We start from the raw sequence: 26,867 nt of genomic DNA on the forward strand, positions 1-26,867 counted from the left end.
ATGGTTTTAGCTCCCAAATCACTACTCTAAAGAAATCACCTTAATGTATATTCAGTAAATTTTTATCTAAGTAATTAAGTCGACTTTTAATTATTACAATGGATAATTTTAAGATATAAAAAGGGACTTTAACATTTTTTAAATACAAATGTTTTGATTTTCTATCGTGATATTTATATATTTTTTAAATAAAAATAGATAACAAAGGCAGTCAATTATTTTTATTAATATAAAAAATATTAACAATTAATTATAATATAAAAAGAAGAATAAATACATCACATGGTTTAAAATTATATATATAAATAATATATGTCAATAAATTATTCGATGTTTGGGCAATTTGGGTTTAGCGAACATATAATAGGATACAGGACTCAAAGCCATTACAGTAAACTTTATATACAAATATAAATTACTAAAGTTTACATATAATAAACGAATTATAAACATAAATATTGCAAAGAAGAGGATTTAATTTTCCCAGCACTAGTATTCATCTTCTGCATTGTTGGCTGCGTTTTCTAATTCGGACGTATCGATACCTACTTCTTCATAATCTTTTTCAAGAGCCGCTAAATCTTCCCTAGCTTCAGTAAATTCTCCTTCTTCCATTCCTTCTCCAACATACCTAATAACGAAATGATAAATATAAAAATATATATACAATTAAATAATCTGTTTCAAATTTAAATAAACAAAAATTTGTTAAAACTTACCAATGAACAAAAGCCCTTTTCGCGTACATGAGATCGAATTTATGATCTAGCCGACTCCATGCTTCAGCTATAGCTGTTGTGTTACTTAGCATACATACGGCTCTTGGAACAGCAGCTAGATCGCCATTAGGAACTGTTGTAGGGGGTTGATAATTAATTCCGACTTTGAAACCGGTTGGACACCAATCGACGAATTGTATCGAACGTTTCATCTTTATGGCAGCGATGGCCGCGTTCACATCCTTTATTTTTCCAAGTTAGTTATAATAATAAAGGTTAAAAAAAATATTAGGCATAAAAGGATTTTCAAATATTTGGATTAAGTAGGGTTCAAAAGATAGTAGAGCTATGCAACAACCAATATAATCCGATCAAACTCGGGTCGGTTGAATTCGAAAGGATAATTCCTGGCAATTGGTTAGATTTGGATTTTAAAATCTATTTAACAAAATTGTTTATTATCCTTTAGAAACTTATAATTTTCCCGATTTTTTGAAATATCATGCTTTTTAAATAATTCATTTTTTATAAAATTCAGATAGAATTCAGATCAGACCTATACCTAAAAAACATCTGGACTAAGATCTAAAATTCTTGGATTGGGTCGGCTGGATTAAAAAATTTTAACGTTTTATTTGGATCGAGTAGTACCTCAAAAAATTGGCCGCATGCAGGACTCTAAAAGAAGACATGCTAAAATTAAATTACTTTTGGAACTACGTCGCCCCTATATAGAAGACAACATGCCATGTATTTGCCATGACTAGGATCACATTTAACCAGCTGACTGTTGGGTTCGAAGCACATGTTAGTTATTTCTGAGACCGAGATTGCTTCGTGACTAGCTCTGTCAGCTGATAGGATAGGCGCGTAAGTGGCTAAAGGGAAATGGATTCTTGGGTAAGGCACGAGGTTGGTCTGAAACTCGGTTAAATCAACATTGAGCGCTCCGTCAAATCGGAGGGAAGCAGTTATGCTGGAGACTATTTGACTCACCAATCTGTTCAGATTTGTGTAACCGGGCCTTTGAATGTTGAGGTTTCGCTTACAAATATCATATATGGCTTCATTATCTACCATAAACGAACAATCGGAATGCTCTAAAGTGGTATGAGTGGTTAAGATCGAGTTGTAGGGTTCAACTACGGCCGTTGATATCTATCATTTATAACAGGGTTTATATAGTGAATCGTTTTACACAATAAATAGTAATTAATGCCGAATAAATATATTTTTACGTGAGGAGCAGGATAAACAGAGAACTCTAATTTGGCCTTTTTACCGTATTCCACGGAGAGTCTTTCCATGAGTAAGGATGTGAATCCACTGCCAGTACCCCCTCCAAAGCTATGAAACACCAAAAACCCTTGCAATCCGGGACATTGTTCACTCATTTTCCTAATTCGATCTAATACAGAATCGATTATTTCCTTCCCGACCGTATAGTGACCACGGGCATAATTATTGGCAGCATCTTCTTTTCCCGTTATCATTTGTTCGGGGTGAAACAGGTTCTTGTAGGGGCCGGTGCGTATCTCATCTAATTAATATTAATATTATTATTATTAATAAAAACCTATTTCGGACTTAAGTTCAATCGGATAGCTATTTTAGATGCATGTCTAAAATGGTGGTTAAAAGTTAATATTGGACGGGAGTATGGACGGCTTATAAATATAATTTAAACAATAAATCTGCGGATCGGATTTGAAATATTTTTCGGGTGTAATGGAACAGAATGAGCTTATATTTATTAGAACTTAATCCTTTTGTATAATATCACATTTTTATAAGTTTAAGTAAAAATATAATATAATAAATAATAAGCCAAGCTAACCTATTATATAATTTTAAAATGTTGGGCCGGAGTCTTAAACGATTTTATTTGATAAATAGCGGGCGAGTAATTATTTTTAAATACCATGAGTCGGCAAGATAGCGGGTTAAAATATATTCAAATAATGGGTGGGGGCTTTCCAGTTTAAACCCAGCTCTTATATAATTAGCTTATTAGAAATAGGCCAATGAAATAACTTCAAAAATAAATGAATTTCATATTTTGGCAAAAAAAAAATAACATAGAATGGATATCAAAAGGATGATTCCTTTTTCAACGGCATATTATAATATTTATTAATTCTTCAATATTTGCGAAATATTTATTAACTAGTTCTTCGATCAAACGTAGTCTTCACATAAAGTTTATATTAAAGATGGAATAGTGTTATTTTAAAAATAAAATTAAATATTTTTCATGAAGGACTCTATTTGCTGATTGCCAATCCAAACTCAAAAAAATATTTAAATGCGTCAACCCAATTAAGTTTTGACAAATGATGCTAAAATGGACAAATATGTATTAAATTTATTCTGCAATTCCAATTATTGGAGTGCATAGATAGGTATTATGATTTTTTAAATTTAGGGTTGCCAAAAAATGGATGCTTCATTGAAATCTTAGGGAAGGGGGGTGGGGATAACTCAGGAATACTCTATTAGTAAAATCTATTTTAATTTTAAAAGGTGGGAATCAGCATCATTAGATTTATAGCAGTTATTTTGGAGGCCCTCATTGGCTTCGAGGGATAGGGCCCGGTTTATGTCTATGTGTCAATCAAACTTTATATATAAAATTGTTAAGGATTGACAAATTTTATAACGATTTTAATTTTTTTTTAGAACGCAAATAGAGAATTTCAGCAATCAAGCAACGATGATTAAATCGCCAAAATAAAATTATTTATCTTCCTTTTTTATTTGATAATTTCCAATTTTGCAATTTTTATCAATATGTAGGTGCCCAATCGGTTCTTATTTCTTGTTTGAGAATCTATGTAGCTTAGTGTAGCACATGCGCATAAAAAGAGACTAAATTTTTAATAAAAATTCTAATAAAACAATTTCACATAATATTATGAGGTAAGCAATAATAAAAAAAACTATTTATATTTACCAACAACCGTAGGTTCTAAATCGACGAATAGCGCCCTAGGAACGTGTTTACCCGAATCAGTTTCAGAAAAGAAAGTATTGAAAGAGGCATCGGCTACTCCAAAACTTGGATCGGATGGCATTTGACCATCATAATTAATTCCATGTTCTAGGCAGTAAAGTTCCCAACATGCATTCCCCATTTGAACGCCGGCTTGCCCCACGTGGATACTTATGCATTCGCGCTTTATTTCGAAGTAATTAAAAATTGATTAAATATATAGTATAGTCTAATTCAATGACATGAAAATTATAACAATAGCATGATAAAACGAGATCGTTATTTTGAATAGGTTTGATACTATATATCGAAAAGTCTTGCAATTATCTATGCCTTATATATAATTTATAAAAAGGAAGATGAGGAAAATATTTTAAACAAAATATAAGATCCATAGGCATAACCAAGGGGGGGGGGGGTTAATTTGAATGTTTGACATGATGTCATCGTAAACAATTTAAAAAAGTAGAATTTAATTTTAAAAAATATAAAAAAAATAATGACTTATTATTTCAATATTTTACAAGAAAAGAAATAGCTATAATTAATTTTCGCGAACAGTAATATATTAAACGCAGCAGTCCAAAGAATACCCCCCCCCCCTTGGTTATGTCTCAGATTCGTAACATATTCCCCAGTCCCATTGCATAGTCAGCTAACCTCCCTCCTCACCCCCAAAAGCCATTGATGCTAAGGCCCTCCGAAGACTCGAAATATATAATTAAATTATAAAATGGATACTCACGATATATATTGAATAACGATATATTCACCCCCCCCCCATCCCCCTTTTAATGTAGAGGGCTCAGTTTCTTTAAAATTAAAATGGACATCGTTACCAAATATCCCTAGAAATGTGCCATACGGCATAAAAATGTTGTTGGCAAATTAGAATATTTGCTTTTGTTTAACATCTAAGCGTTAATATCTTTAAAAAAAAGCTCTTAAAAACCCCTATTCAATAAAAATTCATGAAACTTGGCAGGAATATTAGCCTAAAATAGAATGTTATACAGGAAATAAACAGGCTGAAATGTCTATAGGTATGTTTTAAATAAACATTTTAAAAAGTATCTTGGATGGATGTAGCTAAACCCTACTAAACAACTCTCTAGGTAAGCGGAATCAGGGACCCAAACCGTTATTTATTTCCGGTTCGGTTCTGATGCTTTTAAATTTAAAAGGTTCCAGTTAGGGTACGGTTTTATTTTAGAAAAATTATAAAGGACTTTTCGGAGTTTAAAATTCTTGAAATATTTAAATCGAATTTTCAATCACTCTAAATAAAATATATTAAATTATTTATCGTGAAAGTTTTACTTTCAATTATCATCTAAATTTAAATATAATCAAAGTAAAACAGAAAAATTTAAGTAAATTTGTTATAAAAATAACTCAATAGGAAAGAGAGGGAAGGGGAAGGACTTGTAATTATCAAATACATGGTCTTAAATTACAATTTTTATATGTGTAAAACAAAAACTTTTTAGCAATTTGGTATAAAAGTTCGATTACGGCTATCAGTCAAAAAACTAAAAAAATTCGTTTCGCTATAACGGTTCCTATTTGGTTCACTCCCGTTTTCTTGATTTTCATTAAAATTTTTAAAAAAATCGTTGTTCCGCATACTAGATAAACATAACATTAATTAATAAAGAATAAATTTTTAGCATAATTATCCTTTATAATTCAAGGGACATTATTTTTTTTCCAAAGAATAATCCTTGATTTTAATATTGTAATAATTTTATTTTTGCATGGTTGTTAAAAATTTATCGCATTGGCGTGGCAAAAAAAAATTTTTTTGGCAAATTAATTATTTTAGAAATAGAATTACACAATTTATGCTTTACCCTGGAGGATGTAATAAATATAAAAAAAGTATATCTTATCATTTATTTATCTCTAATATTTACCGACTCTTCAATTCTTAAAATGAAAAATAATTATATATTTTTTTTATAAAAAAAAACGTTTTGTGTAGAGTTTTATAGGGAATATTGCCCTATTTACAAGAGATATTTCCAAAAAACACTTTAATCACTTCCGTTTTATTCGCGATAATATTTTTCGCTATAATTCACCTTGTTCATCAATCGACCTGAACTTCGTCTATCTTCCTTATATTACAATCCATAATCTATTCCCAAGTAGTTTTTTTGCTGATTTAAAGTTCTTCTGCAGAACTAATCACTTAGCCAAAGGTCAGTGATTTTGGGCCGATATCTTAATCAATTTTTTATTCCTTTATTGATTTATTCTCCAAATTTATGAGTGTAAAAAAAAAATATAACATATTTTTGGTAAAAATAAAAAAGTTTTGAAAAATCGATTATAATAAAAAGATCTGACTGGCTCTATAAATAATTTGAGATAAATCGAAAAACTTCTAAATATGATACAAAATACATATTCACAATTTCATATTGATTTTTTTTAAAGAATAAATTGTCTGGGTAACACTTAAATATAATATTTTTTTGGGGGAAAAAATTATTGAATTATTAATTTTAAGATCAACTCTTCCATTTAGTCCGAAAGGTTAAAGTAAAAAACAATTAATAGTTTATTTAAAGGATAAATTTATTTTAAAACTATAGTAATCTCAATGTTTTCTTGAAAGAACATATAGATTTTTAATCGAAATAAAATTTTGGAGTTGTATTATTGGCATACCAACGGTCATTCTATTAGCAAAATCTTCAGGTTTGCGTAATATTTTTCAGGCCGTTTTACCACATTTCTGAGAAGTAACCTCTAAAAATCGATTGAATGGGTAGTCTTTGTTAGTCCTTCTATATATATATAGGGAGTTGCCACCAAGCATTGATTAAATCATTTAAAATTAGCTCAGTCCCAAATAAGATTGTTTTACATTATATATTTATATCCATTTAATCTATATTTTCAATATTTTTTCCGACAAATGTAATTTAAATATCAAATTTTAAAATATTCCTTTTTGAGGCGTTTATTTTAAATGATTCATATGCCGCGATTATATAAATTTAAAATTTTATAATTAATTTTATATTTAAATTCGTGAATTAGAGAAATTGTCAATAGTGGCCTTAATAAATTTAATAATTTTAATAAAAAATATTTAATTATCCCCCCCCTCCCCTGCACATCGAAATCCTAAGTAATTGTGGTTTAAACAATTTAGAGAGAAAAATAATAATTTCATTAATAAAATACAGAAGTTACTATTTTAAGTAGAGGATGTAACTTATTAACCTAAATTATATAATTATAATTTATATATATATATATATAAGAGACCTGCAGGCCCGACCCAAGTACGGGCCTAAAAAATATTAATTAAAAAATATCCTATGCCGGATAAGGCGTATATTTTAAAGCCGAATATTTTAAATCGCCATTATTGGGCTATAAAAAATATAAATCAAAAATTAATATAATGGTCGGATAAAATTTGATTCTTTTTTCTTTATTAAATCGTTATCCAACAAAATGTTAATGCATGGTAAGGATGAGTTTTAAAACATTATCCGATTCTAGAAACTAATATTTCCGATTATCTATTTTTCTTTTAAAATATAATTTAAAAAAATTTTTATAAGGCTAATCCACCCAAGACCCAGTTCCTCCGATAACATTTTTTTTTATTATGGTATAATTATATATCGATATTAGATTAAAATAAATGAATGATGATTTTATCTAAAAAGAAAATTTAAATATTAATGATAAAATTGGTAAACTGAATTTTTTTTTAGCAGATTCGTTAAGATAATTTAACATTGGGTTTAAAAATTAATAAGAATTTTTTTTTTGGTTTTGTAATGGTAATAAATTTTCTTAATAAGAAAGATGACAGTGTAAAAAAAAAACCTCCGAATTTGACCTTTTCATTTTGACCATCTCGTTATAGCAACCGTTTTACTTATAGGTCCCTTGAAGTACTATTTATTGGAAGCTCGGCTCGAAAAAAATTTAATGGGGTGGGTAAAGCTGGTAAATTCGTATATTAAAAATTAACGGGCCGGGCCGTCAATAATTCATTAATTCATATATAAAATTCGGACCGAGTTCCACAAAACTCTCATTTTTCGTAAAATTATAATTGGGGTCAGATGATTTCAGGCTAATATTTGATTTTGAATTAATATACTGTTGCATAATAAATTTACAACTATACTTGTTTATAAGCACTTTAAGAGCCGTCAATAAAATTCACGAAAAATTATCAAAACACAAATGATTCATCGGTTGTTATAGTGATCTAAAGGTCTGCAACTGGAAAAGGCTAGCTAGCGGGTAAATTTTTTCTATAAAATAATGAGCGGATGATAGGTGGAGTTAAATGAGAAGAATAGACGTCTTATTTATAAAGAATATTTTTTTTATTTCATTATATTGCATATTTTATAAGTGATGTTGTTAAACAACCAGATTTGAGATGATTTTTAAAAACGGCGGACTCAATATTTTATCCAGAACAATATTATGCAAGGCAAAATATTTAGATTTTTGTTGTGGATGGAACAGTGGTTTGGACATCCATTAGCGAGATCCTGAGGCTTAAGCAATATTTTTCTGGCTAAAATATTGAGTTAGCAGTTTCTAAAAATCGACTCAAATTGAGCCGTAACAACGTCATTTATAAGTATGCATTAAAATAAAATATATGAAAGGGTCTAATAAAAAATAGTTTTTAAACATTGGAGTCGTGCCGGTGAATCTTAAAATAACTATGTGCGGATGGGTAGTTTAAATAAATTTTTTTAGATATGCAGGGGTTGGCCTGTGAATTTATTTTTTAAATATTATGGGCGGGCAGGCGTTCTGGTTAAAACCCGTGCATTGCAAACCTCTAAAGAGAAGAGTTATAAGAACTTTAATTGACATTGGGGAAAAGAAAATAAATATAGAATACATATCAGAGACTGCGAGAGGTACCATCATGGCAGCCCGAATTTTGTATTTTTAGGCCCGACATACCGGGGTATTTAAAAAAAAAATTAAGTCCGGCCCGGATATAATTAAGTGAACCGAGCCAGGTTTAGGGCATTAAAAATATGATGGCCGGAAAATTCGCACAAAGAAAATTAAAGGGGTCAGGCTGCACTTTACGTAGAATTTTAATGGGCAGGATTAGATCAGACTTTTCATAAAATTTTAACTGGCCTGTCCTTATAGATTTCTGCTTTTTATATCAAAAATTTGATAACCTGTATAAAGTTAACAGTTGTTGAACCGCCTTTGCTACATAAAGATTTTACTGTATACCTACCTAATTATTTATTTCTTTTATGAATTTTGTTTGAATTCATTGGTTGAATTTTTTTCATAGATAAAATTACCATTATTTTAAAAAATATAACTTAGAAACCTGAAAAATCAAGAGAGCCACCCGGGGCCAGATGGCAAATTTTTTTAAATCTTAAGAAACCCGGGTCTCGTTCCGGTCCGTGGCCGGCATTATTAGAAAGAGGGACAGGAAATGTCAAGCCCAACATATTTATTTGATTCTCTATTTTAATCTTATAATATTAAATATTAAATATTTATCAAAATCATTTTAAATAATTTAATCATGTGTATCTAATTATTACAAAATAATGTTACGAAAATTAATGGCATAAATACTGAATTCCATTTTATAATTGTGATATTCAATCATGCAAAAAATAAAAAGTAAGAAATAGGAAATAGGAAGGAATATATAACATTCATATTTTTTTGAGCCAAGGGCAGGACCGGCCTCGAATGAAATAACGAACGCGATAGTTCAACACTCGGGAGCGCGTTTATTCGCGATCTGTATTATCTTATCGCAATAGAGATCCAATATCGTATACTCCAATAATATGATTCTAAATACTATACACGATTTTTATAAAATATGTTTTTGAATATAAGAGTTTTTTTTTATATAAGAAAGTGGTTCAACGTTTTAGGCATTCATTCATTGATTTATCGCTATGCCACACCAATCCCTTTCTCACACCTCAAAAATAAAGAGTCTATAAATAATTATTATTCTTTTGTTAATAAAAAAAAAATATATAAATGTAAGTAAAAGAGGTAAAAAAAAATGACCATTTTGTGTTTAATGTTCCACAAAATCGATAATTTTTCGTTATTTAAACCAAACCAAGATATTCATAATAAATTAGTTTTTTTTAGGTAGAGATGTCTTGTCTATTATGTTTTTTGTCCATTCTAACACCTACTATAACAAGACTATCATAATCACTTTCAAACTATATAAAGCTAAGGCATCTATCTTATTCAATCTATTAACAGATGGGGGCCCTTCACTTAAGCTGAATTTATAGTAAACGCGTTTTGTTCAAGCGTTGCGTTATTACAAAATTAAGCCAATAAATAGGTATGAATTTATGGAGCTTTATGATGATAACGCTAGGATAAAATTTGAAAAACATGTTTGCGATGTATTGATAAATAAAAAATATGCGATATAATGGCGAATTCGATAAATATAGGTATAATAAAGATTTTCCTTAAATAATATTATAAAATAATTATTTCTATTTTAACTTTATCTTTAAATAGTTTCTAAAAAAACTGAATCAGCTGTAATAACCACTGCGCTAAATAATGCAACGCTTGAAAATAACGCGATTTCTATAAACGCAGCGTTACTCTTTCTCAAAATGTTACCTGATAGTAAAAGGTTTTTTTTTTAAATCTTTTTTTTTTCCCTATCTCACATCTAAAATCAAAACCATATTTTATATCATTAGACACATTAAGACTCTAATTTTGTCTCACTTACTCTCGACTTACTTGCTATCATATTTGAATGAATGAAAATATTATATTTTTTAATTTAGGTTATGTGATTTTTTTCTATCCCTTTCCTTTTCTCTTTCATGCTCCCTTTTCTTTCTTTTCTTTCCTTTTGAATTCCTTTTCAGGCGAAAATAAAAGGTCAAATATTATAAATTTTGGATTATATTGTTTTAAAAAAAAAATTTAAAGCATAAAAAGGTGTAAAATAAAAGAAACAGCTGTAATAAATTGATATATAATTTACAGGTTTATTTTATTTACAAAACCTAATTTAAATTTATGTACTATACAATTTTTTAAAAAAATGTTGTTTTTTTTAAAAAAATATTCGATATTTGAAACTCGATGATAAAAAAAATCAATTGATAACAGTAAATTTTGAATAAAAATAAGTAATTATTATAACTTTTGATATCCTGAATTTATATATTAATCAAATTATTCCAAAACTTTCCATAACCCGCAATGGGAACGGAGCATAAAAAATGCGGATAATAATATTTATATTGGTAATCCGAGGCACCTTATAGCACTAAACAATGAGTATGTTTCTGTGTTGTTATAGAAACATTTACCGATAACTAATTGTAACCAGTTACTTTTGACAAATTTTAAAAAAATTGTGTATTATTAAAGTCAAATTAAATTTAACAGAAAAAAATAATAATAAGCCCCCCCCCCCGAGAGAGGCAGCAACCGTTTATTCCTTTAGGAAAGAAAAAAATGATTCCATTTTATTGAGTAAATATTAGTGAAGTGAGAGGGGAAATGCAGAAATGGTATTATACCAATTTTTGAGAGAATGAGCTCTAGAAAGTAAAATTTATTTTATTTTGAATATTGACCCTTTATGTTAGTCCATATTTCATCTCGGCAAATCATAATTTTTTTATTTATTTCTAGTTTTTTTTTTTGGTATTTATATTATTATATAAGTGTAAAATAATTATTTGATTTAATAAATGACCCTTTAGAAACATTTACAATTATTTTATTCGCAAAAAAAAAAATTATCATATCTTATGTATGATAAAATAAAATTTAAAATATATAAAAGGTTCATTGATTATTTAGTGTAATTTTTTAAAAGAAGAAATTTTTTAAAATTTTAAAAAATATGGAAATTATCCCATATAATACAAAAAAAATAAATTAATCAATGTTTTAGAGTGGCGGGTGTAGCTAAGATCTCAGAGGTTATGTACTCCTGCCCTGATAAAGAAATTGCACCAATTTGGTTCGATCCCCTGTACAGTTATTTTCTTTTTGAAATTATGAAAAAAAAATTAGAATTGAAATTAAATAACTCCTTTATCGCAATTTAATAAAATTTGGACCTTTGTTTAGGAAAATTGTTATATGTTGATAAACGCCATTACCCCTCGAATCGAATATAACGAGACCCGGGAAAAATTTGGGAGGGGGGCGGATGTTGAAAATATTCTTATAACAGGTTTTGAGAGACCTTAAAATTAGTGCCCGAATTCATGGTTAACGCGAATCGCGGACAAAGCATACAAAATAGAATCTAAATATTATGATTTTATATTCATTTCTTGTATACTTCGCCGCCAAACCGTTAATGAAGGGAAAGCGGCATACATATCTTTATTTCGCGCTTACTATAGATGAGACCTAAGCCTAACTCTCAATAGTGCCAAAAACAATTTTTTTTAAAAAAAAAATCTAAAAAATCCATTCTCAAAAATCTTTCGGATTTATCATAATAATATTAAGTATAGAGATTTGGCAAATAGAAGATAGAAGTCCTAACCTTTCTGCCATACTTATGAGTAAAATCTTCAGGCTTACATAATATTATTTTTGAAAATTATTTAAGAAAAATCAAATTTTATTTTTTGTGAAATTTTTAATAAGGAAAGCAATATGTAAAATTTGTATCTAACATCTCTTTACATAATTAAAAGAAAAATAATAATAATATTATTAAATTTTTTGTTTTTAAATACCGAATTCATCCGAGTGTTGGAATAGAATCTCATGGTATTATCATAACTCATTCTTCCAATAGCTAATACTTATTTAAGTAATTAGGAGAAAGAAGAATTCAAATCGAAGCAGATAGAACAATTTATCCCCAATATTTTTTTTGATACGCGAAATAGTCCAGATTTTATAAAATAATTATTATATTCACGTACATGCTTTTTATCTCTTCTTCTTTTATAGTTTTTTTTAATAAATTTAAAATGAAAATAATTTATAAAAATATTTTTTTTAAACAACGTGATCGTCTTTTAAAAAATAAATAAAAATCAATAATAAATATTATTTTTTTTCCCATTAATTTTTATATAAAAAATTTTGGCATAATTTTTCCACGATAACTATAAAAAAAAATATTGTGAAATTTGGTAAAAGTTAATTAATACCCAAATGACATTGTTTTATCTTACTGCTAACTGTTAAAAGGTATATAAGCCCTACCCTACTATATTTATTACCGATGCTTTTTTTGGAATTACATCGGCCATTATTAAAAACGTCATCATCTTTTATTATCTATAAAATAATAAATATCGATTTTTATTTTTCGGAAAAATTAACGTGATAAGAACAATTATAACATATAGTCATCTTTAAAAATAAACAAAAAATCTTTAAAAAGGTAATTTTATTTTTAAATAATGTATATTTATTAATATATTTAAAATGATAAATATAATTATTATTTTTAAATATTGTTTTCAAGGTAATTTAAATTTATATTGCAATTTTCGTTTTTTTTTAAAGGTTATTTACACAATAATGGCATGATGATGCTATAAGGGGACAAATTCAATGACGTATAACAACATACTTTTCATAGGGGGAAGTCAAATTTGTTGGGTTATGGAAATTCTTGAGGATTTGTCAGATTGCTTGAAAGTGTTATAACCAAATAATATATATTTAAGCCATTCAATCTTAATGTTAAAGTTAAAAGAGTAGACGCACTTAGCCACCTAACGCCTTTGGGAATTTTTGGTATGATAGAATAAATCGGAAAATGAGGTATTAAAAGCGTGAGTTGAAGAGGTTCTGTGAATGAGCTGGGAAGCGAATAGACGTTCTGGGAGTGAGTTTAAAGTCTCGAATAAGAGCACCTGCTAATAACTGGTTCATAAATATAAAATACACCATCATTTGTTAATTGTACAAGTTTCTGCTAGAAGGGGCAGATTTCGGATTCAAAGAGGAGACATTGTTATTATATCATAACGTAATTCATAAATAAAGTAAAAGCTAATGCGAAATATTACGAATGTAAAGCAAATAAAATTAATTTTGTAAATGGTTACGAAAAAATGAATTAGAAGAAATCTAAAGCTAAATTCAGAAGCGAAAAAAAATTGATAAAAAGAAAAGCGAATGGATAACGCGAAATTTATCAAATATGACGCAGATTAAACTATGGAAAATATCGTCATGTTACGGGTAGGCGAATATATAGGCGTGAACTAGAGTTACTACCACAGAATATGAACCTAAGTCTGCATGATATGGCACAGATAAAGCGCGAATGAATAACGCAGAATTTAGCAATATGGCGCCAAATATTAACGGTTTTTTAGATTTAAAAAAAAATTTGAACTTTTATATCATGACAAATGCGAAATATACAGAGCGACAATTGGGAACTGAGGAGTAAATGAATACATAATACATTCGAATCTAATGATGCGAAAATAGCTAAAGAATAATAAATATATATATCAAAAAAATATCAAGCAAGACACAAGAAAAAGACGTTCATTGTAAGAGGTTTTCTAGATATTATTTTTTTAAAGAAAAGTGAACTTATATTATAACTATTTGAAAAACGGCTATAAATATTTTTCGACATTTTTTTTTAAAAAAAAGCACATTTTTTTGGGAGGTAGGGTGTGGGGAACAGATGTGTTTCAAATGATATTTAACGGATAAACAAATTTCAGAAGGAATGAAGTGGGAATCTACCTCTGCCCTCTTACTTAGTTATGACTCTGGTTATAGTATTATAATTTTTTAATTTCATTTATTATTTAAATATTTATATGAATTTGAATAAAATTAGTACACCTTTGTGGTTATACCCCTCTTTTTTCGATGGACATATTATTTATTTTTTTATGTAATTTTTTTTAATGCATATTTTTTTAAATATTAATTAATAAGGGATTGATTGTTTATGATTGGTAATTTTTATTTTATTTTATTTTCATATATAAATAAATGTTTTATTTATTTATTTTGAATTTAAAAATATTTTTAAATCTTTAAAAATCTTGAAAACAATTTTTTTTAGTGAGCTCTTAGCCATACATACAGCGTCAAGTCCAGAATATTACAATCGCTCAACATTTTGTTAAAATCGACTTTAGCAAAGCGTACAATAACATTCATAGAAAAGTATCTATTTACAATGCATAAAACAATTTCCCACTTTTTACCAACTATATCCTTTCATCCTATAAAAACTATCCCATTTGGTATTTGGCCATCTTATCCCCTCAGGCGCGTACGCAGGAATTTGGTCTGGGGGGGGGGGGGATAATAAATTTTTTTAAGAAATAATATTTTTAATTAAAAATACTAAGCATAAATTTATTAGGATTAATAACTTTTCTAATACACAATTTTAAACTAATGTGAATTAAAAAAATTATATATATAAACCGGCATTTAAATGTGAATCATAAAATATAAAGTGAATATAACACACGATATGAATCACCTAAATGACCCAAAATTGAAATTTGAATTTTTTGAGCTTTTAAAATATATAAAGTATAAAAAATTTAAATGTTGTAAATATAAATTAATACACAAAAAGTTTCTTAGGAATAATTGTATTTTGTATGTTTTGAGCTAATTTTTCAATTATCAATCCTTGCTAGGCGTTAAATGTCTATGAATATTCAAAAGATCCAAATCATTTAATCTACTTTCAGATGTTGTATTTCATAGGTATGTTTTTCACAGACTTGCAGGCCCGGCCCCCGAGCCGGACCGTATTTTAATTTTTTTTAAATATACTCCGGGCCGGCGCTCGTAATTTTTTTTTTTAAAAACACTCCGCGCTGGGCCTGAAATTTTTTTAAGAAAATATATCCGAGCCGAGTTGTATATTTTAAAACCAAATATTTGAAATCTCCATTATTAGCTATAAATATCAAAAAAATAAATATAACTTATTTTTAAAAATTCCGGCTAAGCCAGCCGGGGCCGGGCCTGAAAATTTTTTTTTAAAAAAAAACCCGGCCGGAAAAAATTTTAAAATATAATCTGGCCTGGTCCCGCAAATGGTACCTCTGCAAGGCTCTGTTATTCTCCTTTCTTAAAAAAGTGAACAATGTCCTCTCATTAGTTTACTAAAGAGCTGCTAATATATATATAACCATTTTAATAATTGGGAGTATAATCTAAAATGTGTTTGAAATAAAAAGCATCCATAGCATTTTTTGGGACTCGTATCAACCATAGTTAATCTTTTAATCATAGTTATTCAGCTAATAAGGCATCATAAGATATTTTAACATCTTCATGATAAAAATATAACAAATATTTATTTTTTTTTTCTATCACCATATGAAAAAGGTTGGGAGAGGGGACATTTGGTTTTATAATACTCTTCTACTGATCCCATATTAATGTTTTGATGATGAGCTTGCTTGCCGCATGTCGAGGGGGACAAATATTAAACAAGTATACCTCTGCTTTTGACTCAACAATAACATATAAAATATGAAATTCTTCTATCAACATTAGCTCTAATTTCCTTGAGTTCTAACAAAATGCTCTCCGCTATTCTCATTTTCTTAATCAAGTCAATGTTATGTTTTTAAAAGTATTACATAAAAATAGTTGTATAATTAAATAATACATTCTAAAGTGAAATAAAATTTGGAATAAGTCATTGAATCCAACAATTTTCTTGCTTCTGAGGAAATATTTCTTTCAAGCCATTGGGGATATTTCAGTAATAGCATTAATAATCAGCTCTTCTTCAACTCCAAAATAGCTGTTACTGTGGCGGAGACTCGATCTCGTTGGACAAGCTTGCAATTTTTTTCTCCCTGTTGGACAAGGAGTTTCAGATGATTATTATTTTATTAGAAATTTAGATAAATATTACGCCACTAAAATTTGAAAATAATAGGGTAAATTACGCCAAGGAAAACTTGGAATCGAAATTGATTGATAAAATAACTTAGTAGATGAATGTGATAAATAAAATATATATATATATATATATATGTGTATATATGAGATAAGAATAAATATTAACAATAATATTTTTGAAAAATATAATCCGGCATCTGCATTTTTGCTTGGGGGGGGGGGGGGGAAGGATTTGCCCCTGTCTCTCCCCGCTGCGTACAGTGCCTTTCCGTATCACCTTCTTTAAAGTAGTCAGCAGAATGACCTCCTGGGCTCCATATTATTCTGTCTGGGATTTTATGAGTTGATGGCTAAAATTAAAAATGAGTGTTCGCTGCCCCTACATCTATGGTTTATTGATAATGGGGTCATTTCCGGCCATTCTGTAGAGGTGGGAAAGGCTGTTAGTTAATATTATTAAGGCTTCCACTAACAATCGTGGACTTATAATCAATCAAACCAAAATCGAACATTGCGAAATCATTACAATTCCATTTAACTTTTTTGATTATATCCATACCTGATATATTTATCGCATTTGAGTTCTCCATTGGTAAGGAGTCAGTAAATTCTTATTTTTATAGCAATAGACGATATTTTTGGAATTTTAAAACACCTTCCTCCATCTCTCTTTGCTCACATGGCCTTTTTTTAAATTAGGAAATTTTTCAATATCCTTAAAAATCCTTTACTCCCTACGATCGAATCTATTATTTTTATAGAGGGTGCATCTAGTAAGATTCAAAACCAGAATAAAAGTCATTCTTAGTGAGTGCTTAAACATCAAATTTTCAGACATAGCTTGGCATCAAGCCGTACTTGATGCTAAACATGACTGTCTTAGTATAAGATTCATAATGTCGATTTAAATTTGTGCGTTTATTGCTAGCCACCAGCGTACATGACAGGATAATTATTATTAAAAAGGTATAATTAAAAATGTGGGAATATCGGCTACAAAGACGGTGAAAATTTTTAGGGGGTGGATTTAGGTTTTTAAGGGTGGTTTACATCAAGTGTTTTTTTAAAGTATATGTATTAAATACCTTTTTTAAATTCTTTAAATTTTTTAAAGTTTCTTGTATAACTAATTAAGATAGTATCTTGTATCCGTATCGTAACTAATAATTTTTAAACAGTCTTTGTACCTGTATTTTAGATACTTTTTAATAAAAATTGTCCAACTTTGAATATAATATGTATAATGTGAATTCTATGATAAATCAACCTCGACCCCTTTCAGATTTTTTTAAAATTTTTACCAGTATCAATATATATTATAACTAAGAATGAACTTAGATTTTAGTTTATAAACAGCGGCGATAAAAAATAAATGATATAAAGCGAGAGGAAAACAAGATTCTTTGTTTTAAATGGGATACAATCTATTCAATTTAGATAAATCTATACGTTACGACTGCCTAGGAAATGTCCATTCCTGGTAATAAATTTTTGCAGGATTTGTCGTAAAAAATTACATGCTTCAAAGAGTATCACATTTTCTTCAACATCCATATTGCAAGGGAAATTAATTATTGATGTTACCCTTGAACATGTAAATATTTATCATCATTGGGCGAGACATCATTTAAGAAGAAATGATTAAGCGATAAAAGATATCCTATTTTTAAAAAATTGAAAATTTAGAAAAAAATTAAGAAGCCTTAATGTAAGGAAACCATAGTGACCCAACCCAAGCGTTATTTATTGACAATTATCATTTTTAATTTACAAAATGTTCTCTCGCAATTACCCTGCATAAATGACAAGTTAAAATGTATTCATATGCCAATAATAAATTAGTGAATGCACTCGTGTGCATATTGTATCTGTTAAGAATTTTATACACGCATATTAAACACTTGTTGCATTTATTATCACACTCTGAGTTATTATCGTGTTGTAATATTCCATCTTCTTCATTTGACTCCTCACTTTTGCACACTATATCATCGTACGTTTTAGTTCTGCCATTAAATCTTTGAATACACTGGCAAATGAACAATATTTGCCAAATGTGTTAGTTTCAATGCCTTTTCAGAAAAACCCTTATTATTTATTTCATCAAAATGTCTTGGATGCAAATATTTCACATTCAAAATAGGCTCTATTGGCAGAAAACCGTTCCGATAAGCTATTTATAATTTGATCAATTATAAAACTAAATACTTCCACCAGGTCAATGGATTCTTGAGGACGTCATCTTTGCCTCGTCACTATATATTCTGTTTGCTCGTTCTTCTCAATTTATTTTGGCCATATAAGTTATTCTGTTTCACCTAATCATCCATCCTTTTATATGATTCACCAAATAAGAAATTTGCTAGTCTAATCAATAATCCTAATAAATTTTTGTCTTCAATATTATCGCATGAATCACATATACAGAGATTTATATGTGACTGTAACACCAAATATACAAACTATCTAGAGCCTCTTGTCTAATAAGAACTTGCAACCTAACAAATTTATCCCGCATATTTGCAGCACCATTCAAATAATTCTTGATTTGAATTCCATGTTTTAAAAAGCATTCACTCAAGATATCAAAAAATCCTTTTCGAAGAGTTCATAACTTTTATAAGTGCGAAAAACCTTTCTTTTATTTTGCCATTATATATGTATGGTAGGCAAATGGTTGCTTGATCATAAAAGCTAATGTCTAGAGGACTTTCCAATTGCAAACTAAATTGTTTGTAACCAATCTACTTTTATTAAATTCCTGACTTGATCAAGAACAACATCAATAACATTGTTAAGTTTTTTACAACAAGGTTGAGAGAACCTACCTTCGATTTTGATTTGTCAGAGTGTTTAAGCTTTTCTACGTTTGCTCTTTAAAATAGCCTTCTATAAAATAAATTATCTTTGTGTATTTGATTATTTTTTGGTATAATACGAATCATTTTCATAGAATTCCTATGATTCAAATTTTCATTTTCAAAGTGGCTAAGTGTTTCAGTAGCATTTGATCCTCTGTAGGGTATATTATATTGCCTAAAAGCTTTATTATCTCTAATATTCGTTTTATTATGTGGGCATTGTTATAAATTTGTCAATTTTTTTCATTTAATATAATTGAATTATCAAATGACTTATTTTTTGATACTATGAGGTAGGCCTCGACTGCATTAACATGTACTCTTAAATCAATTATTTTAATTATTGAAATTTCAAAAATTTGTTGAGCCTGTTGTGAAAGTGTTTTCGCATACTGCAAATAGGCAGATTGAGCAGTATACAGCTTTGGCTTTATTGAATATTAATTTTATTGTAATCCATTTTCTTGGTATTTTTTCACTCATTGCCATTCGATAATATAATTTATCATATTTACTATTTATTAGTTATATAGGATGTTGCATTAAAAATGTAAGTTTTTGAGGTTAGTTAATTGCAACTTAAAATTTTCATGTGTATGCATATTCAATTCTGAAGGAGATACTGTAGAATCCCCTGAATCGATTTGTGGCATATCTGGGAATGAGCTCTTTAAAAAAATAGATGACAATTTTACAGATGAATGTGACATTAATTCCTATATTAGGTGAAATTGTTTATATCATTAATCCCCTTTGTGAAATATATGAAAGCATTATTGATGTAGTTGCTCCTGACAAGTGCGAGGATAACAAAGATGGAATTGGTGTAATTGTAGAGAATTCAAGGTATGTGAATGATTTATCTTCTGTAATGGTGGATAATATAATTTTAGATGGGTGTGGCAAGGCAATGCTTGAACTGATGCAATCATAAATGAAGTTGTTGCAGATAATGTAGTTGGGTTAGGTAGATGGAGGCAGTATTGATATTCCTAACATGAGGAAAAGTACTAGAAATACTGAATTAATCCAAGAAAAATAATTTAAGTTGTTTTGAATCAGCACCAGGTACTTTGAGACCAACAGCATTTTTTCCTCTTAATTTTTCAGCTCCACCTTTTTTCTTTTGGCATTTCTATGCATGATAGTTAAAAATGTATTAATTTAACTAAAAATAATACACTGTGTACTCTATCCATTATACGTATAAACAAGATAAGTGTAAAATTTAGTTTAATATTTTTTTAAAGAATTGTATCTTAATATAAGGCAATAAAGTCATTATGTTAAGTTATCCTTCAATATAATGTTGCATAAAACTTATTATTACTAATTTATATCTTAAGACCAAAAAAATATTTCAAGATGTGAACTGGAAATTTAAATCAAATTCATATTTCATATAAAATTACTTATTTTTATAAAAATCTGATGAACCAGTCAGTAATAATAAAAAAAACATTACTGTCTATGGGTTATGAAATATAAATAAGTTTTTACTTTTGACTTTTTACATACCTCTCAGTTCAATGATCATATAAAAGTGTAAAAATAGCTATATAAAGTTAATTATTATATTTGGTTTGTAAAATAAATTTTACTGAAAATTTTTGCAAATGATAAGTAAATCGTCGCAACAAATATTAGGTAAGATTTTAACATTCTGTGTTCGTTTAGATTAGTAATAAAATAACACAAAAAAATAATCAATTAATTAATATCAAAATTTTATTTTATAATTAATAATACCTGGGATTTTTTTTTAACAACAAGAAATACAATCACAAACGTTGGCTCTATTACTTCTACAATAAATCAATGTATAAAAATATAATATAATAAAATAATCAAAACTTAGCTTTCACTCTAGAAACTCAAGAGGAAGCGTTTTTCACTTCACTTGGTAAAAATAGCAAAACAAGTGGAAGCGTCAAGCGACTTTATTGTTATTTTATGAATTAAAATATAGTAAAGACATTATAATTCTCAGGGAATTGTGATATACAAATAATAGAGATTTTAAAAATAAATCATAAAAGAAAATGATGTCAAAATAATAATATATTTTTTTTCTAATCCGCTTCTTTTTTGTTATTTTTCTCTGATCGGCCTCAAAAATCGGCATCGCGACCACTTGTCTCATGGTCAGTCCTCTCTGTTTAAAATGATATTATTCATATCAATTCCGTGACCATTAATGTTTGTTGTTCGATTGAAATGGTGGAACGATGTAAGGAAAATTCTATACTAAGAATTTGCCATCTCATGGTAATCTTATGATTACGTCAAAACTTCCATTATCGATGAACATGCCTTTGAGTTTATTTGTGAAAGGCATGCCAGCAGAGTTCAAAGCCCGTATAAGTGAGTTACTTAGAGTATTCCGGGGATCGCTTCCAATGCATTAGGATCATTTTCTACACGAATGTTTTTTTAAAACAATATTTTTTCAAGCATAAATATAACACCCAATTAAAAAAAATAATATTTTGTAATTTCAATAAAAATTAAAATATTCAATATCATCAAATAATTATTTTTTCAAAAAAAAAACAATATTTCCAAGAATAGCAAAATAAAACTCTCAATTTATATTTATATTTTCGGAAAAATTAAATACTAATTATTTTTATTATAACATTTAATTTTTAAAACCAAAATTGGAATGAGAATTTTTTCGCATCCTTAATTATTATTAATTATAAAAGACCATTTTTATTTTTTTTTCTGCTTTTAAATAAGAAAAAATATAAACTAAATAGTTAATGCATAATATCACTGTTCATAATTTTTCTTTGATATGTTTAGCTAATATTACTACCTACATATACGAAGAGAAGAATATTAATTTGTTCGAAAAGTTATTTTACGTATATTTATTGGGACGACTTCTCTTCTTAGGTATCATCGGTAATATTTTCTATTTTATCTGCACCTTAAAATTGAAGTACAACGAAAATAGGGGTCAAACCTTTCATCACAATACGAATATAGTGAGAAAAAACTCTAATGAGCTCCCTATCCACACAAGCAATATTACTTCCTTCCGGCCCTCAAATAAAACTAGGAACGCTGCTTCATCTCATTTTTACGTCATCGTATGCACGATTCTGTTATGGAATGTTATCGCGTGCGTCAATTTAATTTTTTTTCCATTTCTTTATTATTCAAGCGACGACTTGGGGATTTCAAATAAAATATTCATGATTTTTAGCATTAGGGTCACTTTGTTAATGGAGCATATATGCGCCGCGAACGTAAATTGGGTTACCACAATTTTATCCATGAACAGATTTATGGCCATATACTTCCCCCATCGATTTGCTAACTTAACGAGTATCCATCGTCCGAAAAATGAAAGTGAAAACGATGTGGCCACAAGCAAATATAGTTTGAAAATGTATTTGAATCGTGTGAGCAAATTCTTTGGCCGTCATTTTATACTAAAGAAGACCCAAAAAAGCGCTTTGATATTAATGTTTTCTATTTTTTTTGCTTCGATATTTATTTCCATGCCTCACCTATTCTATTTGGACGTAATAAAGGGTTTGAGTTAGGTGAACGCTATTCAAAATACGACCGCGATAATATATCCTGTTTAGTGCGAGTCATTCTTTAAAAATAACATCAAATTTTATTACTATTTTAATCTGAGTAAATTTTACTATTTTTTTTCTACTTACTACGAAATAGTATTCTGGTGTATCTGATACCTACCTTGTTAATCACAATCTTCAATGTTTTTATTTATATTAAATTGAAAAAATTCAAAAGAATTGGCATCGCTAAATGGCCTTCAGATTCAAAAACTGCCTCAAATTATGAAACTAATTTAACAATTGCTAATAAAATTATTAGACGCAGCGATGATCCAAATTCTAAGGAGGCAAAGAAGTCTTCAAAATTGTATCTCGAAAAATACATTCTAACTCTAGCTATTAGCTTGGAATTTTTGTTATTAAATTTGCCGTACGTAATTTTTGTTTTTATTGCAAATAATTCTTGGATAGGGGATTCCTCAACTAACATAAGCAAAATTCAAACTGTTGTGTATTTTTAAAGCATTGCAATCATTTCATAAACGTCTTTATTAACATTATTTATAATTCAGCTATTAGATCCCTGATCATGTTTCAATTAAGTAGATGTTGCAAATCATGAATAATTTTTTAGATATTAATATATATTTTTTTTATCTTCATTTATACAAATAATAATTATTATCATTTTTGTTTAGAGTATGGATAAAGAATGATATAATTTTATACCTTTTTTTAATTTTTTGCTTAATTAATATTTATATACATCTATGATCTCTCACTGAGAAAAAGAACATAATTTTTACTTTCATCGGAAATTGTAAAAATAAATAATCCTAATATAGTAATTAATATATATCGGAATTCACTCTTAAATCCTAGATTTCGCGGTAACTTATTATAATTTCATCTTTTCACGGATTATCGATTCGCCTTTTTCTTCATCTCCAAACCTTTCGAATTTATATATGAAGAGGCCTATACATTTCCCACATTTTTACCCATATATCCATATTCCTTATCCCATGCATTCTCATTAGACGCATCACATAATACTTGATATTGGCAACTTATTATAATTTCATCTTCGCATGGATTATTGATACACTTTATTCCCCTAACCTCTCGTACGAATACTAGGAAAAGGATAGATTTATTTATTTCCATCTACATTCCTCATTCCCTACCTTTGCATTACTCTTACAAAAAGCAAAAATAAGAACAAAACAATAATATCAATTTCGAAATTCGTCAAAATTAGTTGAAACCACTATTTCTAATCTCACTATCCCAAATTGATTGTTTAATTAGTATTCACTCTTCCCCCCACCCTTCTTCCACACCAATAGTATGTAGGAGAACAGTTTAATTGGTATCTACTGGGCTCACCCTAACGTGTTCAATACTTGTCCATAGCCGAAAACTGATAGATATTCGTTAAAATAACCGTTATATATTATTTATACCGTCTTAATTTCATTTGTTTTCTTGACTTTAATAATATTTTATTTTTTTTCCAACTTTTGTCTTATTTTACTTTAGGCTGCGTCCAAAATGTTTTGAAAAAATCCTTAAAATTTTAAAATTTTCGCAAATTAATAACTAAATACTTTAAACACATTTAAGTTTTAAAAAAATTAAAATAAAAACTAAAATATTCAAAATGCTTGACATGATTCAATTATTAGTTATATATTAAAAGATATGTAAATATTTAATTGTATTTATTATTTTATATTACCTTTCAGTTATTAAACTTTGTATGAACCTATTATTTGATAATAATTATTTAAATTTTATTTATATACTTAATAAATACATATATGTTGTAAATAATTGTATCAATATTTAATAAACAGATGGAAGACCAATAATAACTTTTATTTTGAAAGATAATTTTTCCATAAGATATATAGAAATTATTGAGTTATATAATAAAATTATGATAGAAATAATATAATATCTTTTTGTGGATGAAAAATTTCTTGATATATACAAGAAAGTTAAAGAGATCGCTAATATGTTTGGGATTGAAATTTTTAAACCTAGAGTAGTTTCTAGACAGTCCACAGTCCAATCGCTTAAATATTGATGCATCTACGATTTATATAAAATAAATATTTTTATTTCCCTTATTGATACATTTTTATTTCAATTAAAAGAAAGATATATTAGTCTTAATTTTATTTTAAAAGCTTTTATTTTCTTTTCCCTTAGTCTGAATTGTTGAATACACTAGAAACGTGAGAAAATATTGATAAAATCTCAGAGTTCTATTTTGATGATTATTTTTAGATTCCCTGCCTAATATCAAACCATTTCTATTCATTTTAACTACTTAACCAATTAGCACTTGCACTAATGAAAGGTCTTTTCTAACTTTGAAAAGGTTGAAAACTTGTTTAAGAAATAGCACTGGTGAAAACCGTTTAAATGGATTAGCCCTATTAAATATTTATAAGGAGATCATTTTAGATAAAAATTTGATTCGAAATGAATACAGCCAAATCTCAGAGAAAAGTAGACCCCTCTTTATAAATTCAATTGGTAAACTTGCAATATGATAATATGTTCTTAGTCATAAAATTTTTATATGCAAAACTTAATCATAATAAATTCTTAGTCATAATATTTATATATTATATTATACTATTTATAATAAAAGTATTGCATTTGCAATAAAAATTATTTATATTTTGATAATATACCTATTTGTATTAATTATAATTGTTAAATTATATTTTTTTAAATACCGTTATGTGCAACAAAAATTAAATATATTTTATTGTAATTATATTTTATTTAAAATATAGTTATTTACAATAAATTTTTAATATAATAATCTATATAAAATTTATATATTTTGAAATTTATTTTATTGTATATAATATTATCATTAAAATAAATCATAGTTAAATGTAGGGATGTAAATTATACTAAAGTATTTTAATAATAAATAAAATCTATAATGAAATAACTTGCAAAATTATGTTATATGCTAAAATTTAATCAAAATAATTATTTTTAACATAGAATAAGATAAATTAAGTGATCATATAAAATGGAAGGTTTGGGCGGCAATTTTTTTTTTCTTTCTACATCGAATAATTTGAATTAATTTACAATTGAATACTGTTGTAGTTTTGTATTATTATGATATATATTTGTACTGATATATTATAAAATGTCAATCAAAAAGAATATATTTTATTTATTAGTTATTTTATCGAGAATTGATATTCAAACACTTGGTATTTTTTTGTTTACTTTTTTACTTTTGACTTTTGAAAAATATATTATACGAGATAAATTTAAAATGTTCATGTTTTATGAAAATGTGAAAATTATTGATTTTTGATGTAATTTTTGATAATGAGTTGGTAATTTTTTTATAAAATGGAGATGTAAAATTTAATTGATATTAAATCGCGAATAAATTGAATATGATTATGAGATATAATTATGATTATTATTATAAAATCTTGAAATGAAAAATATATGATTAAGAATAAAGAAAGTCATGGAAAATATTATTTAAATTCGTGGAAATTAATATTTTACATATAAAATAAATACCAAACATAAATTTTCAGAATAATGCTATCAATAGCCTATTAATCATAAATTTGGCCAAAATTTTGTTATTAATCTTTTTCCATTTATGCTGGCTATTTAAGTGGTTAGACTCTAATAAAGCATAAAATATTGGCAAATTTTAAAATTAGTATTTCCAATTATTTAGCCAATTTAATAAAAAATGATATAAAGATAACTACTGAAAGATTAATATTATTTAATATTTTTTAGAGACCTGGCTGAATGTCGGCTGTGAAAGCCAAATTAAGCATAGTGCCTAAGGATTATTATG

At 27.6% G+C, this 26,867-nt stretch overlaps 1 protein-coding gene across 1 annotated transcript; it reads right to left on the reverse strand.

Moving 5' to 3' along the window:
* Positions 1–206: 206 nt before the first annotated feature.
* On the reverse strand, positions 207–12,672 carry LOC135929921 (tubulin alpha-4A chain-like). The gene is made up of 6 exons (XM_065466664.1): positions 12,465–12,672; positions 3,673–3,895; positions 1,958–2,259; positions 1,428–1,877; positions 720–961; positions 207–631 (listed from the first exon to the last, which is right to left on the reverse strand). Exons 1-6 carry the CDS (start codon positions 12,513–12,515, stop codon positions 490–492), a joined length of 1,410 nt encoding a protein of 469 aa, XP_065322736.1. The 5' UTR covers positions 12,516–12,672; the 3' UTR covers positions 207–489.
* Between the last annotated feature and the right edge of the window lie 14,195 nt (positions 12,673–26,867).

This window comes from Gordionus sp. m RMFG-2023, chromosome 5 (assembly GCF_954871325.1).
Source record: "Gordionus sp. m RMFG-2023 chromosome 5, tfGorSpeb1-WG-v2, whole genome shotgun sequence".
Classification (NCBI taxonomy): Eukaryota; Metazoa; Nematomorpha; class Gordioida; order Chordodea; family Parachordodidae; genus Gordionus; species Gordionus sp. m RMFG-2023.